Below are 20,097 nucleotides of genomic sequence, written 5' to 3'. Positions count from 1 at the left end.
CAATATTCATGTGGATTTTTTTAACCAAGCAGACTTATATCCTGCTCTGTCCACAACTCAACAGGGTTATTAAGGTGAGTGCATAACAGGGAGTGTTTCTAAGTAAAGCTGGGGAACTGTTGTCATGGCCAGTTAAGCCACTGCTACTCAGAGCACTTCTTCTCAGACAGTGCCTTCAGTGCTAGACAAGAGATTGCCATCATTTCAGCCCTCTTGCACTTTGCTCACCTTCAGCTTACTTCCCTATTGCTAGTCTTCACTATGGCAGAACAGCAGCTGATACAACTCCACCTTTACCTCTGATGCAAATGGACTGCTCTAACTGCAATGACACCAGCTGCCTCCTCCTCAGCCACATACCTCTCCACAGGGCACACAGGTCCATGGGTGTGGAGATCCACAATACCGAGTTTACTGAGAGAGGATCAAAATGTCTGCACTCCAGTGCCTCAGAAAGATTGGGCTCTTCTGGCAGGTCTTGCCCTCCTTGAAAAAAACCATCCTGCCCATTCGAGCAGGTGGGCATGCAATGCCAGTGCTGGAGCGGTACCAACCTGAATTCTCCCTGATCCAACCCCAGGACCTCTTTCCACCTATGGGTTTGTGTGCTCCTTCTACCCACAAGGAGAGAAAGTATAGATGTCTGAGTGTTAGAAATAGAATGTGTGAGGAGGCGATGGAACACCGCTTGTGCACAATGTTTGTGAGATAATGTACTAGAGGCCTAAAGGATGAGCACAAGGATTAGCGGTTGGCATGCACTGATTGAGAAGTGAGGTGTTGGCACCCAGGAGGACCTGGTTGATGCTGTGCAGGAAAATGTTGGGCAGGCTTGGGCTTAGCACTGAACAGTTTATTGCCATCCACTTGTCATGTTGACCTGAGATACAGAATCCTCTTGGTGCACTATCTCCAGGTTAGAGGGACCCTTTCTCTTTCTGCTGACTTGCTCGGTTGAAGAGGTTGGTCTCTTGCCTTGGGAAAGATAAACTCACTGCTGCCCCCTGGATCCCACAGCAGGACCTCTAGCTAAGAGTGAGACAGACCCCAACAGCAGACCTCTTTTGGCTGTTGTGACCTCAGAAATCCAAAGGCAGTTCAGCCATTCTGAGAAGCCCTATTTTTTGACTGAGTTGAAGTGCCATCCCAACCTTTGATTGGTTGTATAACTGTACGGGCAGGATTCTAATGCCCAAGAAAAGGGCTCACCGCAAAGCAACCTTCCCTCTCCCACCCTCAAATGCCGAAAGATGTCAACAGCTTCCAAAGTTGGTCCTGAGCCTGTATTTTCAAAAGGGACCATCAATTGCAATTTTACCCCCTTAGCCCTGGACTTACTCCTATTGTCTTTAGATGGCTGGTCCAGGTCAGTTTCTGGTTAATGGTAACTCCCACAATGTTGGTAGTGGAGGATTCAGTGATGGCAATGCCACTGAAGTCAAGAGGGCTGATAGTTAGATTCTCTCTAACTAGGAGATGGTCATTGCCTGGCATTTGTACGGCATATTATTTGCCAATTGTCAACCCAAAGTTGAATATTGTCTGCATTTTGCTGATGCTGGCATTGATTGCTTCATTATCTGAGCATCGTGCAGTTATCAGTTATAGGACTTCTGGTCTTATAATGGAAGCAGGGAGGTCATTGATGAGGCAGCCAAATGTAGCTGGGTCCAGGGTGTTATGCTGAGGAAACCCTGCAGCCCCATTCCCAGGCCTCCAACAACCACAACCATCTTCCACTGTGCGAGGACAGACCCAAACCAGTTGCAGAGTCAGTCAGTCACATGTTGATGGAGAAGGTTGTGAGTAAACCCTTGCAAACTGCCAGAAGATCATCTGGTGAAGGTGTTGTGGGGAGAGAGAAGAAAAAGCACAAATGCAGGAAACTGTAAGTAAATAAAAATTCTAGTCAATGCATAGCAGCTTGATAACAATAGGTTAATAGTTCATCTTTGCATATTCATCAGATCTAGGATAGTTGAGTTCAAAGTCACTTTGTGCAGAACTGATGGGGGCAACAAAGTTACCTGTCACACAAACCCAAATGATCTGTCATTTGCCCTGGGAAAGAAAACCTCTCATCCTTCCCTGGTCTCGCTTATGAGTGCTTCCAGTTCCACATTAATTTGGATGACCAGCCAATCAGGTTAATCAATCATGTACTGTTACACAAGGAAGGTCACAGCACCCTACTGTTTTTTAAGACTCTCCTCTGGTCAGTCACAACAGTTTTATTTTTTCCTATTTAGCATGCCAATTAAACTTATAGTTCATCAGATTTAAAAAAAAACAAATTCCATTCTTTTCTTGGATGATAGAATGCAGTATCATTAGCTACTCCCTCTAAAAGAAATGAATGCAACAGTAATAATGAATAAATACAGATTATGATTTTGCAAATAGGGGGATTGGGAACTGTCCACACAGAGAGGGAGATAAAGGCTAAGGACCTTCAGAGTCACTTTGGCTGTTAGGATGAAAAGACCTGGGCTCACTTGTTTAGCTGTTGTGTTGTTTCCTCTGTAATGATGAAGCTGCAAATCCCCTCGAGATTTCAATGAATCGTTGTTTTAATTCGCTTTTCCTCAGCTAGTTTCTGAGTTTGACAGAAATTGAGGAAGAGGGAGAGAGAGCATGAAGAGCTGCCTGTATCCTTCTTCTTCAGCTTTGTTGCTCAAGCCAAGTATTGAACTATGGTTCATTTGTAGACTCCAACAAACAGTAAACTGTTCTCGCAGAAAGTACTGAGGACAACAAGGACATGGAATACATTCTGGGGCTTCAAATTCCAGATTCAAGAAAGCCTTAGCGCTGTTGAGCCTGGGCAAAGTCCTGAAAAATATAGCAGCTAGACTGGGTTTACTGCAAGCAGCATAAGAAAAACTCACTTGATCTTGTTCTCACCAAGATGTACACTGCATAGAAGATAATGGTGTGGCTGCTGGAGCCTAATCATCTCAACGTCAAGCCGTCACTGCACAAGTTCCCCAGAGCATTATCCTCAACCCAATCATCATTCAGTGAGACATGGGCTGGCTGAGCCAGTTCGTGCTCACTGAAGACCATGACCACAAGACTGACAAGGTTGAGAAAGAGAAAAGCTGTTCCTATTTACTATTTTCATATAAAGATAAGTTGCATAATCATTTGGCTCTGAAAGATTATTGTCGAAACTGTATTAAACTCCATCCAGTTGATGTCACCCAGTCTTTGGATGGAGATGAAGCAATCTAGCACAAAGTCTTGATGGAGACAGACATATCATTTCTGGCCCATCTTGGACTTTGTAATTATGCCTAAATAGTTAATGTTACTTGTTACTGTTGTGCAATAAAAATGTCTTGTGGTGAAGACAACTGCCTCTTCTCATTAACACTCAAAATGGTTTATCCTCTACTGCTGCTAAATAGATAGGCCCTTAGACTCAGCATAAAGAAGAGGATTACCCCACCAGAGGCTGTCTAACCCATTGCTTTTAAGAGTAGAAAGGGGCACAAGCCACCAGCAGGGGGTGTGAGGATGCCCATTTTATGCATCAAGTGATTATGATCTGGGACTCATTGCCCACAAGAGGGTGGAAGCAGAGGCAATCGATGATTTCAAAAGGAAATTGGAAAGGCATTTGAGGAAAGCAAAGTCGCAGGGCTATTTGGCTAGAGTGAGTGAATGGGACTGACTAGACTACTACAGAAGGCTAACATTGACTTGATGAGCTGAATGGCTTTCTTCTACACCATTCTACGATAGGCTTGGAATGATAAGTGACAGGTAACCTACCTATACAAGTTGTCAGGCAATGACAATTTCCAACAAAACTAAGCCCAACAAATTCTAACTCCTTAATGTTCAATGACAATATAACATTGGTGAATCACCCTATCACAGTTGCAAAAGTGAGGACTGCAGATGCTGGAGATTGGAGTTGAGAGTGTGGTGCTGGAAAAGCACAGCCAGTCAGGCAGCATCCAAGGAGCAGGAAAATCAACATTTTGGGCAAAAGCCCTTCAAAGGATGTGCTTTTCCAGCACCACACTTGACTCCCCATCACAGTTCCAACATTCCCTGGTGAGTGTCTCATGTTCTGACTCGCCAATGGTCCTTCAATAACTGCTCAGCACAAGTCAGGAATGCGATGAGGCCTTCACCACTAGCTTGGATGGGTGGGGTTGCAACAATCATCAAGAAGCTCCACACTCACTGAACTTGCCATTTGCCATCTGAAACATCCACTGCATTGGAAATACACACCTAAGCATTAGAATTAGCCTTGCATTTAGCCAACTGGTCTTGTGGGGAACTTGTTAGTACTTGCAAGCTTTTCACTATTCATGGCAAAGTACATGCCAAAATGAGGAAGCTACACTTTGGAACTCACTACCACCTTCTCAGGAGGCATTGCACACATCCAATGAGTGAATATTAGAACAATACATTAATCATGAAGAAATATAGATCATGAGTTTACAATTAAGTGGAGTAGAGATTGTCTTGTATAGAGAGGGAGATGTTAATTCCATAAACAAAGATGTAAATTAAGTCTTCTGCTTGAAAGCTAGATTGAGCACTGGACTAAAGGTACATCGATTATAGCTCACCTCGAATAGCATTTATCTTATTACAGTCAAGAGGAGCTTTTCCTTTCCGAATTGCTCCATACACGTTACTCCTGAGAAGAATGCTGTCTGGGAAGAGGTGTCTGATGAGGAAACGGGCTGCTAATTCAGGCCGTGCTCTCTGCTTGGCAAGATGGATCACAGATGCCGGTAACTCCACTTTTCGGTCAGCTCTACCGAGGCACTCTTGTAACAAAAAGATAGGTTATATTGAGTCAAATCATGAGTGCAAAGGACCCCTTTCCAATCTGTGAAAGAGACTTCGGTAAAATACTCCACACCCATAATGGGGAAAGATGTGAATCAGCCAACAGCATTTTACAAAGGCTATTCAAGCCTTTTACCATAGCCAATGTATTAAAATGGAAAGGACAATCATTGCTCTACAATCCATTCAATTAAACTAGATGTTTCAAATAAAAGCTTATAGGTTTGTTGCAACTCAGATTACTCCTGATAAGCATTTCAATGAAAAAGCATGGATGATAAAAGCATTGGCTGGGAGGTTAGTTTTACACCTGCTCATAAATGGCAGCCGCATTATGACATGTTTGGAACTATCTCACAATATATCATGCAATCTATTATCAAGTCTTTATTAAACTTCACATTGTTGTTGGTCTTTCTTTAAAGCAGCCATAGAAAATGCAATTACTGAAGTGATTGCCTAGGCAACTGTTGGGATGGTGAGGAGGGCCCTACAATTATTTACAGTCAGTCCAAATGAGTCCAACATCGATTTCTCGGGATTTTTTTCTGGCGCACCCTTTCAGTGGCTCATAAAATGTTGACTGTCCACAGACACTGCATCTGACTGATCTGTCCAAAATAAGATCAAGGTGGAAGATGTTTGTTGATTAATATTTTTCACAGGATGTGGGTATCACTGGCTAGGCAAATATTTATTGCCCATACCTAATTGCCCCGCAGGTAGTTAAGGTCAACCACATTGTCACACGTAGACCAGACCAGGTAAGGTTGGCAGTGCCCTTCCCTAAAGGATATTATTGAACCAGATGGGGTTTTCCTGCTAATGGTTTCATGGTCATCATGTAGCTCTTAAATCCAGATTCTTTTGAATTCAAAATCTATCATCTGGGAATCAAACTCAGGTCCTAAGAACAGTACTGAGGTTTCTGGATTAATAGTCTAACAATAATGCCACGAGGCCATCACCTCCCCATCATCAAGGACATGTATGGAATGGCCTTGGAGATAGTGACACATGCTTCCTCACACCTGGTTTAACATTACAGCTCTCCAAGTCTCATGCCATTGCAGCTATCACCGCTCCTCCAGACTTCCCAGTCTTCCTCTGAAAACCAGACTCTCATGACCCCTCTCCCCACCAACCAGGGAATGCCTAACTCTTAACTGCACTCATCAAGGACCTTCCCACCAGTGGACCACACCACTGTTGACCCTTTCCCTACTGCACCACCAGTGGCCTCTGACTCTCACCAGCTCTCCCACACCTGGCAACTGGCATCCTCACTTTTCCTGACTCTCATTTCCCTAACCCGCCTTCCACAAACCACTGTCTCCCTGAAAGCCATTTATTTCTGTTTCTGCAGACTCACCGCTGTGACACCAGACCTTGAGCTGATTTAAACCACCCCCCATCTCACTGTTCTCCGATCACAGATTGTTTGTGGCGGTAGCAGGCCTCTGATTGGATGAGCAGTTCCTCCAAACCTCTTCCAGTCACACTTTCCTATATTTTAAACATGATTTGGAGATGCCGGTGTTGGACTGGGGTGTACAAAGTTAAAAATCACACAACACCAGGTTATAGTCCAACAGGTTTAATTGGAAGCACACTAGCTTTCGGAGCGTCGCTCCGAAAGCTAGTGTGCTTCCAATTAAACCTGTTGGACTATAACCTGGTGTTGTGCGATTTTTAACTCTATATTTTAAACAATGACTTGGCTACCACACAGCGGGTGGACTGTGGTCTGCAAGCTGCCTGTTGGATAAATCTCCAGTGCAATCAGACTGTAACCTCATTGCAATGGTGAAACTGAACTTATTCCTTTATTCTTTCATCGAATGCGCCAATTCCTAATTGTTCTTGAGATGTATGGCTCGCTCGGCTATTACAGAGGACAACCAAGAGACAATCACATTGCTTTTGGGTCTGCAGTCATATGTGGAGCGGATTAGGTTGAGATCGTGTATTTCCCTCTTTCAAGGACATTAGAGAACCAGACGAGATTTTATGACTATCAATTTCGTGTGAACATATTAATGAGGAGCAAAAGTTGGCTACTTGATCCCATGCTTCTCTGTTTAGTAAGATTGTGAGTTTGTGGCTGAACAAATTAGTCCACATTCCTGCCTAACCCCCGATAACTTTTCACCCTCTTGCTTATCAAGAACCTACATAACTCTGCCTTAAAAAATATTCAAATATTTTGCCGTCTTTTGAGGAAAAGAGTTCTAAAGATTCAGGGCAACTGATGCTTGAACTGCCATTATCCTCATGCACATTAATCACTAATAACAGAGCAGACTTTGGTTTCCCAATATTGTTATGTGGTTTGCCTTTTTGACACACTAACGTCTGATTAGCTGATTTCTTTTCAAGGCATTTGGCTTTGACTTAAAGGAGTATTTTCAGCTTTAACACCATTTTCTGATCAGTGTTCGTGTACACTCTTATAAATGCTAAATTTGCCCAGAACTGAACTTGACCCATTCTGCAGCATATCTCCAGCAATGTACTCACCACAGAATTCCGACAGTGTGACCGCAGGCCATTTGGCCCATTGAATGCATACTGACCCTTTGAAGGGCATCCCATCCTGAGCTACCCCCCCTACCTTGTCCCTGTGCCTCCATGGCTAATCCACTTAGCCTGCAAATCTCTGTGACACTACAGGCAATGTAGCATGGCCAATCCACCTAACCTGCATGTCTTCAGACTGCAGGATTAAACCGGAGCACCCGGAGGAAATTCACGCAGACACAGAGGGAACATACAAACGCCACACAGACAATTGCCTGAAGCTGGGATTGAAGCCAGGTCCCTGACGCTGTGAGGCAGCAGCGGTGCTAGCCACTGAGCCGTCCTGTTGATAACTGTTGTCCCAGTTTTCTTTCACGTTTATATGCTCCAGGTAAGAGTTGTCAGTGTAAGGATTTAGAGAACCATATTACAGGCGCAAACATCAAGAACTCTTAGATCAACTGTAAAACAATGAAATCAAAGGTAGATTCTCATCAGCTTTAAATGCTGAAAGACTTCTACTGCATCAGTAAAACATTTGAGAAATTTTCTACATCAGTCATTTTTCAAACTTGCTGAATGAAATAGTCTATGAAAAGCATTTTTATGTTGTGGCTTGGGCATGAACTGTGTAGAGATTGCCCAAACATGTTGCTAAACTGTCTGGATTATAATATTCCATTTCCCAGGATACTCTTTGTCAGCTGTCTCCTGTTGGCTGATGTTATTGTGAGCAAGTATTTCAGTAAAATAATGTACAATCGGGACATGCTGAAGATGGAATTACATGTTTGCTCAGTTTAGGTCTTTATTGTCATGTATGATGCATTAAATCTTACATTGATGTTTTTGCTAAAAAGTGACACTTTTGCTGAAGCTTATGTCATCAGGACAATTCACAAGATTACCAGTTCAAAGAGTAAGCCACTTTCTGTCTGCAAAGAACAAGGCCCTTTGCATTAATATATGTGACTTCCCAGTACTCATAAGTGCCTGGCACTGCAAGCCTGCCTGACAGTGCCAGTATGATGCTAGTTATGTCAAACTTACATTCCAAAGTCTGATGAATCATGTCAAACAGTGTATCCCTTTGGCTGTCACAACAAGCAAGGTATTGACTGTATCCAACCAGGTGCACTTGTAAAACGCCCAACAAAGTCCAACATGAAACCAAAAGAGAAAATGCTGGAAAATCTCAGCAGGTCTGGCAGTATCTGTAAGGAGAGAAAAGAGCTGACATTTGAGTCTAACTGACCCTTTGTCAAAGCTTTGACAAAGGGTCAGTTAGACTCAAAACATCAGCTCTTTTCTCTCCTTACAGATGCTGCCAGACCTGCTGAGATTTTCCAGTATTTTCTCTTTTGGTTTCAGATTCCAGCATCCGCAGTAATTTGCTTTTATTAAAGTCCAACATGAGGTGTGATTTTACAGTGGGACAGCATTTGCTTGATAATCCAGATTGTGTGAAGAGATATGCCAACAACCAATTTGTGATTGTGAGATACGATACACTTATGTGTGCTACAAAATACAGCTATATAGATCACATCGGATCTAGTTTACTTTGCACACAGAAAAAATATGTACATACAATGCTGTTTCAATTCAGTAAAATAGGTGCCAGCCATTCATTGGTTCATCTTTCAGGGCAATGCCTTAATCATTTACACTCAAGTGCCTGGTTTAAAATTTAATCATCACTAACTGTTGCATTTTCCAAGGCAATGCCTCTACCAGAGTCCACTTGGCAATCAATCATTCTTCTCTCATGCTACATAAATATTGGTTTACCCCCTGAATTATTCTTATAGTGATTTGAGTACAAGGCAAAAAGGTTCAAACAAATGAGTCTTGTTCCAGCAAAACTCAGGTTCCTTATTATTGAACAACTATTCAAATTAATGTTCATTACCTAGCTTTGACCCAATCACAGCAGTTCATTGCTGATCATAATTTGCACCTTAAAAAGCAGGGAAGTCTCTGAATTTGAAAAACTCCCATCAGCACAGACTGAACAGAAAACATGAAAAAAAATCAATCAGGATGGAACTGTTCAACAATACACTAGTCAATTTAATTCTTCAAAAGAATTAACCAAAAAGTACCACAATATATTCCTTTTGCAAATACATTTATATGCTACTCAGACATTTTAGGAATGGAAGCTTTCTGGATCAATCATGTGTCCACCTTTTGTAGACGAAAACAGTAAGTCAGGTAGAGATTCCAGGATATTAAAAAAACCCTGTTCATATTTTTCACAGACTCATCTCCAGCAAAAACTAAGCTATATTTAAAACAATGTTTGTAAATCAAGGTTGTAGGCAATGTATTCCATTAGGGAAATTACAATAACACTCAAATTGCAATACCATCAAGGACAAAGCAGCCCATGTGATTAGTACCCATCTACTACCTTCAACAATCACTCCCTCCACCATTGACAGCAGCAAATTACACCATCCACAGGATGCACTATGGCTTCCTTTGACAGCACCTTCCAATCCAATCCTCCACCAACTGGAGGGACAAGGGTTGCAGGTGCAGGGGAAGGCCACCACCTGCAAGTTTCCCTCTCAGTATTACATCATGCTGGCTTGGAACCATATAGCCACTTGTTCTGTGTCGCTGGATCAAAATCCTGGAACTTTGTACCTAATAACTTAATGAGTTTAACTACCATGTGCACTGCAGCACTTTGAGAAGGTCAATTCAGTATTTTCAGAACACCACTAAATGCTTGACTTTCTAGCAATACCCACATTCTATAAATTAATAAATATATGTTTTTAAAAAGCATACATCCAAATGACATGCAATGAATAGTACTTGGACCTGATGACTTGCTTGATACCTCTGCAATACACAAGCTGCAGCATGATCTCCGTAAGAAAGCATGTTATTCAGTACTTTATTTGTAAGCATCGGGAACATTACTCAGAGATTCTCAATTTCTTAATAAAGTGACTTTTAAAGCACTTCTACAATGTTTAATATTACTGTGTGCTGAATGCATGCGTGTGTGTCCAACAGGTCAATGTGATGCTTCTAGTGTGTGGGTGAAGTGAGTCTGTGTGCTTTCTATTTGAGTTTGTTAGTTCATTTCTCATTTTAAACCTATACCACTGGCTAGCAGCAACACAAAAATGGGAGACAAACGGAGAAACCTTTGTATGTCCGTCAACAGCCTCTTCATTGGCAAGTCCTTAGCTGTAAATATAAGATGTTGCTCTGTAATTTGACCTACCAAACTATGGAGGCATTGCAATGTAAATGAAAGGATAGTCAGAAAATTAATATGCTGGGAATATATTGTGACGTGTTATTAACAATGTGTGCTCCATTTTCTTTGAGGTCTTGTATTAAATTGCAGCATTTAGTAACATAGTTCAAAATGTCAAGAGGGAACCAAACAAACTTGGTGGCTGGGATGCCCACAAAGGAGAAATCAAAAGAACTGCAGATGGTTATAAATCAGAAACAAATACTGAAATTGCAGGAAAAGCTCAGTAGGTCTGGCAGCATCTGTGAAGAGAAATCAGAGATAATGTTTCAGGTCCGGTGACCCTTCCTCAGAACTGTCCGAAACATTAACTCTGATTTCTCTTCACAGTTGCTGCCAGACCTGCTGAGCTTTTCCAGCAACTTCTGTTCTTGCCCCCAAAGTTGGCTTCACCAGCCACTGGTTCCTATTGCAAATTTTTGAACTGAAGCCAAAGGAAACCAATGATTTTTTTCAGTGGAAGCAGAGCAACAATGCTGGAAAAAAGCAACAGATTTACTTTGTAAAATGTAGCAAGCAAAACGATGTCACAAACAACTGCATTAATGGAACCAAAAATCAAAAATCTAACACTGCTTGACATAAATTCCTGAACAAAATCCATCAAGAAATAGAGTTTATTTTTATTAAATTCACAGCTGGAATGAATTTAGCTACATTACAAGCAGCAATACTTGCAAAGCAACAGAGATACAAGAACAATAACAAAGAACAATAAGCATAGGTACAGGCCATTCAGCCTGTGCCAGTACATATCACCCTTCCACACTAAAACAGTCTTCACTTAAAGGATCCATATCCCTCTATTCCCGTCCTATTCATGTATTGATCTTGAACGGTGCTATTGTGTCTGCTTCCACCACCTTTTCTGGCAGCATGTTCCAGGGACTCACAACCCTTTGTGTGAAAAACGTGCCTCACACATCTCTTTTAAACTCCCACCCTGTGTACCTTGAACCCTATCCCCTCGTAATTGATCTCTCCACCCTGGGAAAAAGCCTCACACTTTCCACTCTATCAATGCCATTCACAATCTTATAAACTTCTATTAGGTTGCCCCTCAACCTCCTGCGTTCCAGTGAAAACAAACCCAGTTTATCCAATTTTTCTCCATAGCTAAATTCCCCCAAACCAGTCAACATCCTGGTAAACCTTTTCTGTAGCCTCTCCAAAGCATCCCCATCCTTCTGGCAGTGTGATGACCAGAAATGTACATAATATTCCAAGTGTGGCCTAACTAAAGATCAATGAAGCTGAAACATACCTTGTCTATTGTTACAATCAATGCTCTTTCCAATGAAGGCAAGCTTGCCATAGGCCTTATATACTATCTTATCTACCTGCACTTCCACCTTCAGTGATCTGTGGACCTGCACACCCAGATCCCTCTGCATATCAATACTCCTAAGGGTTCTGCAATTCACTGTATAATTTACACCTGCACTTGACCTTCCAAAATGCATCACGTTACATTCGTCTGGATTAATCTCCATCTGCGTGGGTGGCACGGTGGCACAGTGGTTAGCACTGCTGCCTCACAGGGCCAGAGACCTGGGTTCAATTCCCACCTCAGGCAACTGACAATGTGGAGTTTGCACATTCTCCCTGTGTCTGCGTGGGTTTTCTCCGGGTGCTCCGGTTTCCTCCCACAGTCCAAAAATGTGCAGGTTAGGTGAATTGGCCATGCTAAATTGCTCATAGTGTTAGGTGCAGGGGTAAATGTAGGGGAATGGGTGTGGGTTGGTTGCGCTTCAGCAGTTTGGTGTGGACTTGTTGGGCCGAAGGGCCTGTTTCCACAGTGTAAGCAATTTAATCTAAACCCCAAGGAGCATTCTGCCCATTCCTCCAACTGATCTATATCCTGCTGTATTGTCTGACAATCCTCCCCACTATCCACAGCTCCACCAATCTTTGTATCATCCGCAAACTTACTAATTAGACCAGTCATGTTTTCCTCCAAATCATTTGTGTAGACCACGAATAGCAGAGGTCCCAGCACTGTGGAACACCAGTACCTTCCAATCCGAAAAGAACCTGCACTGCTACCCTCTATGACTAAGCCAGTTCTGTATCCATCGTGCCAGCTCACCCCTGATACCATGTGACTTCACCTTTTGTACCAGTCTGCCATGAGGGACCTTGTCAAAGGCTTTACTGAAGTCCATGTAGACAACATCAACCGCTTTTCCCTCATCAATCATCTTTGTCACCTCCTCAAAAACTCAATCAAGTTAGTGAGGCACAACTTCCCCTACACAAAGCCAGGTTGTCTGTCGCTAATAAGTCCATTTGCTTCTAAATGCATATCAGATCTTGTCCCTGAGAATCTATCCATATTGCCTTGCTGCACGAGTTCTCTGATGGATCCTCCCTCAGTACAGCTGTGAAGTACTCCTATTTTGCCTCCCTATCTATCACACCTGAAAGATCTAAATCCTGGGACATTCAGATGCCAGTCCTGTCTCTCTTTCAACCAAGTCTCTGTAATTGCAGTAATGTCATAATTCCAAGTACTAATCAAAGCTCTGAGTTCATCTACCTTGCCTCCTATACTTCTCACATTGAAACACATGCATTGGAGAGACCACCTCCCCTGCTCTTTTCAGTAGCGTTTTCCTGCCTGGTCTTCTTGTTGTTAGTCATGTTTGCTTTGGTTTCTACCTCTCCCTCAATTTCTGTATGTATTATCCTACTCCCCTGATTCCTGTTCCTCTGCCAAACCCTCTCCAACCACTCGACCAAATACACCCCCTCTCCCAACCAGGACATCAGTCTCTGTCCTGCCCAGGTGTAACCTGTCCACTTTGTACAGGTCCCTGCTTCAGAACTGATCCCAATGCCCCATGAATCTGAAACGCTCCCCACCCCGCCACCATCTTTTCAGCCACATGTTCATCCTCTATATCCTGTTATTTTTACTCTGTCCAGCTCGTGGACAGGCAGTAATCTTGAGATAACTACCTTTGAGGTGCTACATTTCAACTTTCTTCCCATTTCTCTATATTCCACTAATAGCATTTCATCCCTTTTCTTACCTATGTCATTCGTGCCATCATGTACCGCGCCCACGCCCACACCCTTCCCCTTCAGAATAACCTGCAACTGCTCCGAAACATCCAGGACCCTAGCACCAGGGAGGCAATACACCATCCTGGACTCTTGTTTATGGCCACAGAAACACCTATCTATTCCCTTTACAATTGAATCCCCTGTAACTATAGTATTTCTAAGCCTATCTCTTCCTCCCTCTGCATCAGAGCCAATCATGGTGCCATGAATTTAGATGCAGCTGTTATCCCCTGAGAGGCCATTCCCCTCAACAGTATCCAAAACCGTATCTTTGTTTTCCAGGGGGATAGCCACAGGAGATTCCTGCTCTGCCTGGTGCTCACCCATTCCCTACCTGCCTGTAAGGGGGAGTCTGAGTCCATGGTGTGACCACCTCTCTATACATACTGTCCATGATACTCTTCACCTCATGAATGCTCTACAGTGTCTCCAGATGGAGCCTCCAACTCCGAAACTCAGGCTTCCAGGTACTGCGGCTGGAGACACTTCTTGCACACATGCAGATCCTGGGCACTGGAAATGTGCCCAACTTTCCACATTGAGCAAGAGGAGGGGTGGTGCAGGCAGTGAAAAATCTGATGAAGAAGACAGATGATCTCAATGTGACTGTGACAGCATAGAAAACGATGTGTTGTTGATTGGTTGAGGTCAGTATTTTTGGTCATCGAGGTAGTGCAGAAGACAATGCTTTAGACCATCTGGCAATTAGGAACCTAGCTGAATGTATCCTGCAGTCATCTTTCAGACTGCAACGCTGTTTCAACATGATATTTTATGCATCATTGTATGTTTTGACTGTAAACGAACCTTCCCATCTATCAGACTTAGGCGGATATTTTTTATTGCAAGAATACGCGGAATAACTCAGTCAGCAATTATCCTGGCAGACAGTGGCAAAATAGTGTAAGATGCCCTGAATTGTTCGGTTATCTGAAGCCTTGCTTAAAAGAGATGCGTAGTAATTCTATCATCATGTCCATAGTTATGAGCTTCCTTGTTTCTGCAATTTACTTCTGTCTGTAGCTCACATTATTAGAGAATACCCTTGGTGTTGAAAAGCCATCCTTGTGGTTTAGCTTTGTCTTACAAACTGGCATTGAGGATTGTCTTAAATTATGTTATCTGCTGTTTGGAACTTGGATATTATTATGCATGATCCAGTCATCTTGTTTACTGCTCGGGTGTGCACTGATGAAGCAGAACTGAAGTCTTGGCATAAACCGCGGCATTGTTCTGAGTATCTATTTGGTGCCAACAGTGAACTGCTATACTTTGGGAATTCAGGAATATATTGCAAATGCAATGTCCTGCCATGCTGTGATTGCTTTCCAGCAGAAAAAAAGTGATGAAGTGTTTGCCCTGCCGAGCAATTCATTAGTCACCTGCTCAAGGCATCTGTTTGCTACAAATTGGTTTACATTCAAGTCATCCCTATGGTACCCTGCAAGGGATTGAAATGGACTTTGGGCTCCTACTAGCAGTGTTGTCTGCAGGTCTCCTTACAGTAGACAGCATAGCTCAGTAACTGACTGCTTTCTGAAACACAGCTATACCTGTGGTTGTTCTTGTGGCTATAGCCGATATGAGCAGTCTACGTCATGTAATCAGATGTCATTGGAATCCGACATTTGTAAGTCCAATTCAGTTTGATTGACAATTTAGGCTGTTTTCAGTTTTGTTTAGAGGAAAATAAAATAAGTTTTGATGTCGAATAATACATGAATACATGAGTATGTTCCAACATAATTTTCCAAAATCACAAAATGCTGTCAACACCATTCAATGTTAAAATACCTTGATATTCATTGTGGATGGTCTGTGTGCTCTAAAGCATATTTTTACATTAGTCTGTCTCCCCATGACATTGTTCACTACATTTGTTGTAGAGAAATGGAATAGTTGATGCCAAAATGTTACTTTGCAGTATGTGATTAAGAACATATTGCAACAATTGTGTATAGTACATTCATTTTGTTAACATAGCTGACATCATTATCAAGGCTCTACTGATGTAATTCATTTTACATTTTTAATGTTCTGGGGACCTTGGGTCGAATTCTACCACTACAGTAGGTGAAGTTTGAGTTCAATAAAAATGTGTAATAAAAAGCAACCTAATGGCAACCATCTAACTGCTGTCAATTATCGTAAAAACTCATCTGGTCCTTAACTGGTCTGGCCTCAATGTGACTCCAGATCCCTAGCAATGTGGTTAATTCTTAACTGGCCTCTTGGCAATTAGGGCAGGGTAATAAATACTGGCCTAGCCAGTGATACCGACATCCTTTTCTAGTCTTTTTAAAATCACTTTTTAAGCAACAAGTAATAAAGACCCTGAACTTACTGCCTACAGAGATGGTAGCCATGATGTCGAAGTGCTGATGTTGGACTGGGGTGTACGAAGTTAAAAATCACACAACACCAGGTTATAGTCCAGAGTTTATTTATTAATACGAGCATTCAGAGCGCTGCTCCTTCATCAGGTAACTAGTCAGGAACAGAGATGGTGGAATTGGAGACAACTAAAACAGAACTGGATGGACACTTGAGAGAAATACAGTAGGCATAGAGCAGAAGGAATAACTAATTGGATTGGTCCAACACAGAGAGCCAGTATGGACTCGATATATTGAATGGTCTTCTTCTGTGCCATAAAGACATGACTCAGTTTAAGGATACAGGCATCATTTCTTGGCCATCAATAATTGCAGTTAATGGGTTTGCTAGGTCACTTTAGAAAGAAGTTTTGAGTCAACCACATTGATGTGGATCTGTAGTCACATGTAGGCCAGATTGAGTCAGGATGGCAGATTGCCTTCCCTAAGTGACATCAGTGAAACAGTGAATTGATTTATTACAATACAGTAGTTACATGGCCACCATTGCTGTATGTAACTGTTACTGATACCACATTATATCAGTAACAGTTAATGGACCAAAAAAATTGAATTAATTGTTGCAGGATTTGTAATCATATCATTAGTTCAGACCTCTGAGTCACTGGAGCAGAAACATTACTATTACGCTACTCTTATCAACTTTGCTTCATATAGTCTCTTCTACAAAGTCAGTGGTGTAATTCACTTGTACAGAGTCATAGAGATGTACAACATAGAAACAGACCCTTCGATCTGACTCATCCAAGCCGACCAGATATCCCAACCTAATCTAGTCCAATTTGCCAGTACTTGGCCCATATCCCTCTAAACTCTTCCTATTCATATACCATCCAGGTGCCTTTTAAACACTGTAACTGTACCAGCTTCCACCACTTTCTCTGGCAGCTCATTCCATTCACACCCTCTCTTTGAAAAAGTTGCTCCTTAGGTCCCTTTTAAATATTTCCCCTCTCATCCTAAAACCAATGCCCTCTAGTTCTGGACTTCCCCACCCCAGAGAAAAGACTTTGTCTATTTACCCTATCCACACCCTTCATGATTTTATAAACCTCTATAAGGTCACCCCTCAGCTTCCAACGCAAATCAGCCTCAGCCTATTGAGCCTCTCCCTCTCACTCAAGTCCTCCAACCCTGGCAACATCCTTACTAAAGCTTTTCAAATTTCACTACATCTTTCCAAAAGGAAGGAGACCAGAATTGCACGCAATGTTCCAACAGTGGCCTAACCAACTTCCTGTACAGCCGCAACATGACCTCCCAACTCCTGTACTCAGTACTCTGACCAATAAAGGAAAGCATACCAAACGCCTTCTTCACTATCCTATCTACCCGCAACTCTACTTTCAAGGAGCTAGGTACTATGGAAGTCCATTAAACTTTGTCACAATGCTGTTTCAAATGCAATGTTCATTTTCTTGCTAGCCAGGCATGCCAGGTGTAACATACACATGTACATATTATCATTGATGTCTGCCACTACAACCTATGCCCAATTGGTGGGAAAAAACATTTGGAAAATTGACATTAAACATCAAGGACCACAAAATCAAAATTTCTACTTCAAACACAAATACTCACATAATAGAACCAATAGTTTTATCTGAAGATTAGCTTCCAGTGCTTTTTCTTAAGAAATTAGAGAGAGAGAGAGTGTCATAGAATCATAAAGCAATGCCATATGGAAACAGGCCCTTTGGTCCAAATCATCCATGCAGACTAGATATGATGAAAGGCTGAGGATCATGGGATTGTATTCATTAGAATTTAGAAGGTTGAGGGGAGATCTAATAGAAACTTACAAGATAATGCATGGCTTAAACTGGTGGACGCTGGGAATTTTTTTCCATTAGGTGGGGAGACTAGGACCCATGGGCACAGCCTTAGAAGTAGAGGGGCTCAATTTATAATGGAAATGAGGAGACATTTCTTCAGCCAGAGAGCGATGGCCCTGTGGAATTCATTGCCACAGAGCGCAGTAGAGGCCGGGATGTTTAATATCTTCAAGGCAGAGATTGATAAACTCTTGATCTTACAAGGAGTTAAGAGCTACGGAGAGCGAGTGGGTAAGTGGAGTTAAGAGGCCCATTAGTCATGATTAAATGGCAAAGTGGACTTGATGGGCCGAATGGCCTTACTTCCACTCCTCTTTCTTATGGTCTTATATCCTAAATGAATCGAGTCCCATTTGACAGCATTTGGCGCATCTCCCACTAAACCTTTCCTATTCATATGCTCACTCATATGCTTTTAAATGCTGTATTTAATCCATAAATATGATGCACTTTCCTAGAGAAAATAAAAATTGAAGTCACAAAGAGTGACTGTCATTAATGGTGGCCAATGAAAATGAGAAATGAGCAGCATTAATCCAGAAATGTAATCATTCACATTAGTGAAAGAGGGTTTAATGACTGTCTCCCTGTCCCTATCCCCTTAAATTCTACCTGTCAGGAATCTGCTTTACTTATGCAGAAAAAAATGATGAAAGGGTGCTAATGCACTATCAATTAAAAAAAATTGCAAGAATTTATAATAAATTCACTTCACATTCCAGCTATAAAAGTACACATTAGCATAAAAAGAATCTGTGCTCCTGATTGCTTGATTTTACCACTGACGGTATTGCTTCACCATTTTGAACTGTCTTACTGACCTGTGAAAACGTAATAAAACCCTCAGGGCTGGGAATAATTATAGTGTCCATAAGAAATCAATCCATTAGCAGTTTATTAATTGTAGCTCTCCGGTTGTAATTTTTTGTCCTTTGTGTTATGTGTTGAATAGACGATTTGATTTTTCACTTTTCTCAGCTGTGATGGTACTCTTTCAACATAGTGTTGCCAAGTGCTATTATGGACAATTGGCCTTAAGCTGCTGGCTAAATTTATACGGGTGGATTACTTAATATCAATCATGTTGTGTAAGAGTGGAACTATGATTAAATAATGGCTTGCTTCCATTTAGTTTCCTTGTTCTTCAACTCTCTCCATCTCTTGGGGGTTCCACGCAGGCCAGCTACCCTCTGTCTTTTCTCCATCCAGGTAATTCCTCATTGCTGGAACTGGATCGCGAATATTAACTAACCATGCCCTTCATTTCAATTTACCTGACCGCCCATTGCTGGAGTCTGTGAGAAATTGGAGGGGGAGATGCTCAGTCCCCAACTGGAAGTTTGGGGTTTCCTTGCGCACTGTGAGAGGTAGGAGATTGATGCCTCATTGGTGGGGGAGATCAGAGATCTAGCAATAAGATTGTTCAGTCCCACACTGAGCAGAGTGCTTTATGAGATTGGTCCGTTATAGGGGAGTGAGATTGAATAAAATTTGGTTAGTGAACAAGGACTGCCAAGTTCAATAATCCATTGCATGCTTTTGCTTCAAACAGTCTAAAATGCTGTGCTCATACCACCAGTGTAATGTGTTATCTCTTTTATTGCTTTGATTGGTTTCTGTCACAAGGCCTTTGCTGACAGTGGTGAAGAATGGCATGGCAACAGAGGTAACAGTTGATGGTAACCATGTAATTTTTCACTGGCATTCTTACTACAGTGCGAGGGTCAGAGCTGGGGGAAAAAAGAATCTGAATAGTTGTTTGTTCATTGCTAAGTGAGTTAATCCTTGGAATAGTGCCTCACAGTCTCATCAAATCTTCAAAACATATAACAATACCGATTTCCTTACTGGAGTTTAACCATGCTAAACATTCGACAGCCATATTACTTAAAGGAATTTAATGGATAAATAGCTGGACGTTATTCTTTTTTTTCTGAGATGCCTCCTGGGAAAATAGGGGGAGGGTAAACAGCACTCTAAGTCTGTGACATTGCTTACGCAAGTACTGTATATGGAACCAGTACTTCAGACAGACGAAAGGTCTTGTTGAACTAGAATGAGAAAACATAACCAAAGCAAATAAAGATAAAGATGGTTATTATCTCTGAGTTATGCTGACCTGTTTTTTTTTTAATCTACAACAAGAGACTGCTTTGTTTCAAGGTTCCAAACA

At 42.0% G+C, this 20,097-nt stretch overlaps 1 protein-coding gene and 1 long non-coding RNA gene across 3 annotated transcripts in view; one reads left to right on the top strand and one right to left on the bottom strand.

Annotated features, from left to right (window-relative positions):
• Nucleotides 1-20,097, bottom strand: part of LOC122554986 (uncharacterized) — a 112,816-nt gene that overhangs the window by 1,171 nt on the left and 91,548 nt on the right. For both annotated transcript variants that reach the window (XM_087992412.1, XM_043700488.2), the window contains one exon: nucleotides 4,596-4,799. In XM_087992412.1, coding sequence (XP_087848538.1) covers nucleotides 4,596-4,799 — 204 coding nt within the window. The remainder of the gene's footprint in view (nucleotides 1-4,595; nucleotides 4,800-20,097) is intronic.
• The window catches only part of LOC122554988 (uncharacterized), a 115,433-nt gene that overhangs the window by 22,532 nt on the left and 72,804 nt on the right, over nucleotides 1-20,097 (top strand). The gene's annotated exons all lie outside the window — the stretch shown is intronic.

Source organism: Chiloscyllium plagiosum, unplaced genomic scaffold (assembly GCF_037043375.1).
Source record: "Chiloscyllium plagiosum isolate Xiang-an unplaced genomic scaffold, Cpla_swu_hap1 HiC_scaffold_12, whole genome shotgun sequence".
In the NCBI taxonomy this organism is placed as follows: Eukaryota; Metazoa; Chordata; class Chondrichthyes; order Orectolobiformes; family Hemiscylliidae; genus Chiloscyllium; species Chiloscyllium plagiosum.
This window is presented reverse-complemented; position numbering and strand designations above follow the sequence as displayed.